Source organism: Mastomys coucha, unplaced genomic scaffold, assembly GCF_008632895.1.
Source record: "Mastomys coucha isolate ucsf_1 unplaced genomic scaffold, UCSF_Mcou_1 pScaffold21, whole genome shotgun sequence".
Taxonomy (NCBI): domain Eukaryota; kingdom Metazoa; phylum Chordata; class Mammalia; order Rodentia; family Muridae; genus Mastomys; species Mastomys coucha.
In genome coordinates, this window is record NW_022196904.1 from 1,504,484 (window position 1) to 1,512,486 (window position 8,003).

At 41.4% G+C, this 8,003-nt stretch overlaps 1 protein-coding gene across 1 annotated transcript in view; it reads left to right on the forward strand.

Annotated features, from left to right (window-relative positions):
- The first annotated feature begins 1,753 nt into the window (after positions 1-1,753).
- Positions 1,754-8,003, forward strand: part of LOC116104121 (natural cytotoxicity triggering receptor 1-like) — a 13,921-nt gene continuing 7,671 nt past the window's right edge. The window contains exons 1-7 of the mRNA XM_031390910.1: positions 1,754-1,844; positions 1,923-1,958; positions 2,143-2,427; positions 4,728-5,006; positions 5,326-5,376; positions 7,630-7,677; positions 7,993-7,997. Of these exons, the coding sequence (XP_031246770.1) occupies positions 1,811-1,844; positions 1,923-1,958; positions 2,143-2,427; positions 4,728-5,006; positions 5,326-5,376; positions 7,630-7,677; positions 7,993-7,997 (738 nt within the window). The 5' untranslated portion in view covers positions 1,754-1,810. The remainder of the gene's footprint in view (positions 1,845-1,922; positions 1,959-2,142; positions 2,428-4,727; positions 5,007-5,325; positions 5,377-7,629; positions 7,678-7,992; positions 7,998-8,003) is intronic.

An 8,003-nucleotide genomic window follows, 5' to 3' on the forward strand; every position in this document is an offset into this window, starting at 1 on the left:
CTCCCCAAGTCTAGGCTTAGACATTCAAACACCTGAGTTACCTTAAACTCCAACTAGACATGATCAGAGTAGAAGACAATACAATCTACATATCAAAGTACAAAACAAAGAAAGACTATTAAAAGCCATAGGGAAAGACACCAACTCACTTATAAAGGCACAAATATCAGAACAATGTCAGATCTCTTAGCAACTCTACAAGTCAGAAAAATGTGGGATGATGTATTTCAAGACTTGAAACTGATTAATTCTACTATATTATTAAATACATTATTATTATTAACTATATCCAGTAAAATTCTGCTATGAAACTGACAAGAAAATAGGGACTTTTCCATATAAACACAAACTAAGGATTGTCATGACCACCATGCAAGCCTCCCAGAAGATGACAAAATTAATATCACGCACTGAGGAGGGAGAAAGATGCTCTCAGCTGCAGGGGTGCAGGAAATAATAAATTTCATGAGAAGAAGAGACAAACAAGACAGGAAGGATTAAATGGTGTCAAACACAGGAAAACAGCAAACCCCCAACATGAATAGAGAAGAAAGGAAGAAGCAAATAATCTGACCAACAAGTCAGTAAAATGCTTGCCTTACACTGATGAGTACCGCAGTTCAGTCCTCAAAAGCTGCCAGGAAAATAAAGCCAGGCATAAGCCAAGAAGGTGGCTCAGTGGTTAAGAGCATCCATGTCAGGAGGCTCACAACCACCTGTAATCCTAGGGAATCCTATGCTTTTTTCTGGCCTCTTTGGGCATTCATGTGCACATACCCACACACAGACACACATAATTAAAAATAAACTCTTTAAAACATAAGAGCCAAGTGTGGTAGCACATGCTTATGATAACTGTGCTGGGAGACGGAGATAGGTGGTTACCTAGATTTTATAGGTCAGCCAACCTTGCTTGCTCCTGGCTCTTGAAGTACATTGTATCAAAAAATAAGTGGACATGTGTGCAAATACACATAAACCTAATAAGGATTGAGGAAGTAGTTCAGTGATTAAAATGCTTGCTATGCTAGTGTGATGGCCAAGTTTAGCTCCCTAGAACCCACATAAAATGTCAGATGGATATGGAATCTGAGTTGTAATTCCAGCCTGAGACTACAAAGACAATGGATCCCCAGAACAAGTTGGCTAGGGAGATTCATCATATTGGTGAGCTCTGGGTTTGATTGAGAGACCCTACCTCAGGGAATAAGATAGAAGTGTAACCAAGGGTGATCCAAGACATCAACCTTAGGTTTCCACATGCTCATATGTCCATAGATGTGTCTATACACATGCAAATATACATACACAAACATTTGCATGCCATACACGCACATGAAGATAAAAACAATAGAATAATAGCATTTTACTGGGACAAAATAGAAAAATTAATATTGTATTACTGTTAAACTAATGATCAAATCCAAGCACAATGCATGTTACACATGGAAATGCAAAGATTAAAATCCCCATATTGGGAAATCCTCAGAACTGGGAATCTCCCCCATTCTTTCCCCTGAATGAATTTGTAGGTTAACCTAGAAATGGATTGTAGGCTGAGCAGTTGATGGTCAGAGTAACCTTTTAGAGTCAAAATGTGGTTAAATGTGTTATGTGAACCAAGTTTTTGCCTGAAGTCCAAGGTCAATGGTAAAGGGAGAGCTGTGAATCTTTCTGTTAAAAAAAAAAAATGTGTGAAAGTCCCAAGGTGATTGGTGTCAGGCCTCACCCACCACATCCTGTGCATCTCCCTCACACACTGGACTCAGTCCACACACATTGTTCAGCACTGGGCTGGCTGGCCACTGGTATGCCGCCAACACTCACTGCCCTATTCTGCTTCGGTGAGTTTTTCATTAAAGGGGAGTGGAATCAAGAGCAGGTGTGGGGGGAGACAGTGTGTCATTTTCCCTGTTTTCTAGGGCTATGTCTGAGCCAGAGGATCAACACTGAAAAGCGTAAGTCCTTCCCTCGGAGTCTCAGGGTTGTTCTTATGGGCTCGTTTTAGAGGTTCATCTGAGAACATCCAGAGACAGAGGCAGGCATTCTGCCTCACTAGGGTGGCGTTAAGCTGGTGACAGAAAAAGTGGGATAGATAGGTAAATGGTTCACCTAGGATGCCTGCCTCTGGTTCCTTTTCAGAGACTCTCCCGAAACCCATCATCTGGGCCAAACCCAGTATCATGGTCACAAGAGGAAACTCGGTGAACATCTGGTGTCAGGGGGCTCAGAGTGCTTCAGAGTATCAACTGTACTTTGAAGGAAGCCTTTTTGCCTTGGAGAAACCAAAGCCATCTAGATCGATGAATAAAGTTAGGTTCTTCATTTCACAAATGACCTCACATACTGCAGGGATCTACACCTGCTTCTATCAGAGTGGAGAGCTCTGGTCAGAGTCGAGCAACCCCTTGAAACTGGTAGTAACTGGTAAGTGTCTTGGCTTATAGATGTAACATCACTTTGTCATGATCACAAGGTGTGCCTGTGTTCATGAATGCTGAAAACTATCTAAGCCCTACTCTGACACTGCTTATCTTTGACTGGAACTCAGGGGATATGTTCAAAACATAGCTACTTCCTACATGGATAATCTTTTTGGTAAGCTATCTGTCCTAGAATTAAGTGTATCTTAGGTCAAGATCTCTGAGAAAAGAATGATTCTATAATAGGCCACTGCATGCAGGGTTATGACTAAGGACAAATGGACAAGATAATCAAAGCTGGGCAGGAAGAGGTTGGTCTATGATGGAGTTTCATCAGAAAATGTAGCCATACACATAGTTCTCAAATTTAACCAAGCTTAAAAATCACCTGGACATCTTGTAAGAACAGAGATAGCTCTTCTACATGCATGTTCATGAGAATATCAGTCATAATAGCTAAAGGGTTAGATGGCTCATGAATAACAGAGCTTGCTGTTCAAGTATGAGAAACTGAGTTCAAATACCCAGAACTCATGTAAAAAGCCAGGTGTTCCTGTAACACTAAAACAGGACAGGGAACAACATCAGATTTCTAGGGCTTGATGGCCACCATCCTAGGTGTTGGTTCATTAAGACCCTATCTCAAAGGAATAAGATGAAGAGGTATAGACCAGGGTACCCAATATCTTCCTTTGGCATGTGCTTACAAGTACACATGCTTATAAACATACAGGACCATACAGCACACATACTACACAAATGCATAGAGGAAAAAAAATAGAGAACTAACTAAATAAATAAACTAATAGCTAAAAAGTACTAATAACACTGGTATCTCTTGGTGCATAAATGGATGAACAAAGTGTGGTGTATCTATACAGTAGAATATTACTCTATCTTGCAAAGGAAGAAAATGCTGGCATTTCCTATGACATGCTGAACCCCAAGGACATTATGCTAATGGAGACAAGCCAGTCACAGGAGGAAAATACTCTCTGATTGCATTTAACTGGGTTATCTGGAATAGTCAAATTCATAGAGACAAAAAATGTAAAAGGGTGATTGCCAGACCATGGGAAGGAAGAAAGAGAGTTTTTTAATGGTGTAAAGATTTCTGTTTTTGAGAAGAAAAAGTTCTAGAAGTAATGGTTTGTGGTAGTTTCATATGTTTAATGACTCTGTAATTAAACAAGTGTGTGCAAGTTCATGCATGCATAGGGGGGTGTGTGTGCGCGCGTGTGTGTGTGTGTGTGTGTGTGTGTGTGTGTGTGTGTGTGTGTGTGTGTGTGTGTGTGTTCCTGGGTGCATGTCCAAACCAGAGATGTTATTTTCCAGGAGCTGTTTGCCTTATTTTTTGAGAGGGTCTCTCATTGGTATCTTGGACTCACCAAGTACATACACTAGGCTAGCTGCCGACAAGTATGCCTATCCTTCCTCTCCAGCAGTGGGATCTCAGGCATGCACCACCGTGCCTCAATTTCTATGTGGATATTGGAGAGCAAACACAGACCTGAGGATCAAATTCATGTCTTTACCAACTGAGTTACCTCCACAGGCTCCCTAAAAGTGTTTTTTTAGGACAGGGGCAAACCCAGAAGGCTCAACCCTACACACAGAACTAAAGGCAACAAAAGAATGCTGAGAACAGGAGAAAGTCTTACCAGGGAAGAGCACACCAATTGGTGAGCCCATACCTAATGGTCAACCCTGAAGACATACAAACAAGTAACACTAAGCAGACTCAATAGGTTGTACTTTTGTATTTAGGAATATTTATATTCATATTATATATATACATATATATCCATACATTTAAGCACATATATACATATATATATGCATATATATGTATATATATACACTTATATGTACAAAGGAGGCCACAAATGTAAAAGTGAACAAGGAGGATTATATAGGTTTATATGTAGGGAGAAAGGGGAAGGAGAAATAATGTAATTATACTATCATCTCAAAAAATTATTTTTAAAATGCAAAAGAGTATCCTATCCCTGAGTTTCTAATGCAGTGACTCTAGATAGGGGCAGTGATCTGCAGGCTTTTAGGTAATTCTAGTGTTTAGGGGGCTAGGAACCAAACTCAGAGACATGGGTAGAGATGCACAAGCTTGATCCATATGTCTTAATCTCAATAGATTATGGACCCATCTGAGACCAGCAAAAGTATAGGAAACAGAAGGAACCCAGATTCCAAAGAGTGATATCTGACCATAAGGACAGGGAAGCAGGAGACTGAGAAGTTGGGTGTGATAATGCTTTCTATACACCAGTCTCACTTTTCTCACAGGTCTGTATGACACGCCCAAACTCTGGGTTCATCCAGGGCCTAAGGTAATCTTGGGGGAGAATGTTACCTTCTCTTGCCAGCTGAAGTCTGCGACAAGCAAATTCTTTCTGCTCAAGGAGAGAGGATCCAACCACATCCAGCATAAACACGGGAATATCCAAGCAGAATTCCCCATGGGCCCTGTGACTAGGGCTCACAGAGGGACATACAGATGTTTTGGCTCTTACAATGACTATGTATGGTCTTTTCCCAGTAATTCTGTGACACTACTCATCACAGGTAAAAATACACTTTCCTGAATTTTAATCCTAGTCCTAAGTGATACCCTTGATAGTAATGAAAAAAGATAGCAAAAATTCTCTTCTTGTTAGAGATACAGTTGGACACTTAGAACACCAGAGGGGCAGAAAGAGGCAGATAAAGATGAAGGAATAGTGGATAGAAGAGGAAACCTAAAATTCTCACTTTTTGAACAGAAGCAGGGGGAGGGAGGGTGTGATAGGGTGTTTCCAGGATGGAGGGAAACGAGGAAAGGAAATAACATTTGAAATGTAAATAAAGAAAATATCAAATAAAAAAAGATATTCTCCATTTCTAGGAGGTGTTGAGAACACCAGCCTTGTACCTACAGACCCTACTTCTTCACTTGGTGAGTAATTTCTAATTTCACCAGAAAGGAGCTGTGGAATTGGCTATTGGTAAAGTGCTTTCCACAAAAGGTTGAGGACCCAAGTTAGATCCATAGTGCCCATGTAAAACTCAGGCATGGTACCTTATTCCTGTAATCCTGATGTTAGGAGAGAGAGGGGGGAGGGAGAGGGAGAAGCAGAGAGGGGAAGGGGGAGAGGAAGAGAGAAGAGAGGGAGAGGGAGAGAGGGAGGGAGAGGGAAAGAGGGAAAGAGAGGGAGAGAGGGAGGGAGAGGTAGAGAGGGAGAAGGAAAGAGGGAGAAAGGGAGAGAGGGAGAGAAAGAGGGGGAGAGGGAGAGGGAGAGAGAGAATGAGAGAGAGGTCTCTGGGACTCAAGCTAGTTTTGTTGAAATTCAAGGTTTATTGAAAGATCCTGTCTCACAGACTAAAGTGGATTTTATCTGTGGTGTATACACACACACACACACACACACACACACACATCACAGAAATGATCAAAGCTTTCTAACAACTCTAAAAATGTAGTATTCACTCAGAGCATACACTTAGTGCACAGCACCTTCTGCAGTCATTCAGCCAAACAACCTGGTCTTTGTGAAACTTATACCCCAGTCATAAGAAACAAACGAAGAGTCAACAAAGGACCAATAAATAAGTTCTCAAGCACACACAGACGAAGTGATGATGTAGGAAAAGAAAACGTCTTAAATCAATCAGGAGGTAAGAGCAATATGAAAGCAGGTCTCCCAGAATGGGAAATCTTTAAGATAAAGGCAACTGGAAAAAATACATAGAGATACAGAGGAAGAGAGATTCATAGCCATGTGAAGACAGAGGACGAGAGATTCATAGCCATGTGGAGACAGCCTAAGGCAGGAAGATGGTTTGGGTGAAACAGAACAGTACTGAGGCCGATGGAACTGAAAACACTTGTGTGGGCTGGATTCATTTCATTTTCTAAATTCTTATTATTTGAGAAATGCACACAATGTTCTAATTATATCCAGCTCATCATAAGTTTATCCCCCTCCTTACCCAACTTTTGTGTCTTCTTCCTTTTTTTAATTCATCAAATACAATTTGTGCTCTGCATAGCTCTTGAGTATGTAGCCTGCCACCAAAGCATAGCCAAACTACCAAGGGACAACTCCCCATCGGCTAAAAAATGCCAATGGCTACTCATACTGGGCTGGAACTTTGAGTCTATATTCTCTTCCCATGTTGGGTGTGAGTCTATCTTGCACAAGTCTTATGAACCTGTGAGGCTAAAATAACAGAAGCTAAAATAACAGCTGTGAGTTTGTATGTGCAACTGCTCTGTTGAAGTCTCAAGACATTAGGTCCTTGCAGTCATCTACCACCTCTGGCTCTTACAAATTTTCCAGTCCTCCTTGTACAATAATCCCTGATCCTTAGGAGGAAGGGTATAGTAAGGGAATTTAGGGCAGAGAATTCAACAGTCTTATTCTCGGGCTTCTGTCCTAGTTACCTTCTTCTCTAGTGATAATTTCTGTTGCTCTGATAAAACACTCTGACTAAAAGCAACTCTGAAAAGGAAATGACTTATTCAGCTTCTACTTCTAGGTCTCATGCCATCACCGGAGGAAGTCAAGATAAGAACTCAAGCAGCTAGTTATACCACATCCACAGTCAAATGCAGGAGAAACAAATACATTTATGCTACCTGTTCCAGCTCTAATGAGATGTTCTCCTGTCCTGTATCACTCATACATTCCTGCTCAGGAAATGGTGACATTCACAAAAGGCTGGGTCTTCACACATCAATTATCAATGATATCCTGCACAGATATACTCATAGGCCAACCTGATCTAAATAAGTCCTCACTTGACCTCTCTTTTCAGGCAATTCTAGACTGTGGCAAATTGACATTTAAAACTCATCATGGAGGTGATGATGGGAATGAGGGCAGCTCATGTCAGACAGTGAAGAAAATGTATGAATTTGTCTTCAGTGAGGAGAAAGAAATCATATTGAATAAATGAGGAAAGTGAGGCTTCCCTGGAGGATCTGTCTAGCAATGCAGACGTGTATTAATTAGCACTATGGATAAATTCATCCTTGAGTTCATCCATCTCTTTACTAGTCTACTCTATTACCAGATGAAGCCCCTTGGGCCTGGAATTCTGAGTGGGGACCAACCTGGGAATGCCATAGCATGCAATATAAAAGAATAAAGGTTTCAAAGGAAGGACTGATCCTCTGTTCGTCCCTCTTTTCATCCTTTATCCTCAGATTATTGGAAGTTCGACCTTTCAACCAAAGAATCAGGATTACAGAAGGGTAAGTGGAAGTCTAAAACCATAGTCTCTGGGGAAGGTACAGGGAAAAGAAGGAAAGTCTAAAAAGAATAGGGAGGGAGGCCCCAGGAAATGGTATGGTGGGGTGGGAGTGGGGGTAGAGACATCCTTCTGGAGACGGGGGTGGGGGGGAGGTGGTGCAAGGAGGTATGGAAGGTGGAACAGTCAGAAGGTGGACCGGGACAGGGATAAAATCTGGTGTATAAAAAAAAGACTAAATAAAATTAAAAAGAAGAAGAACAGGGAGGATGGGGTAGGAATAGCCTCTATCAGCAGTCACCCTGTCTTCTGAATCCAGACTCTGCCTCC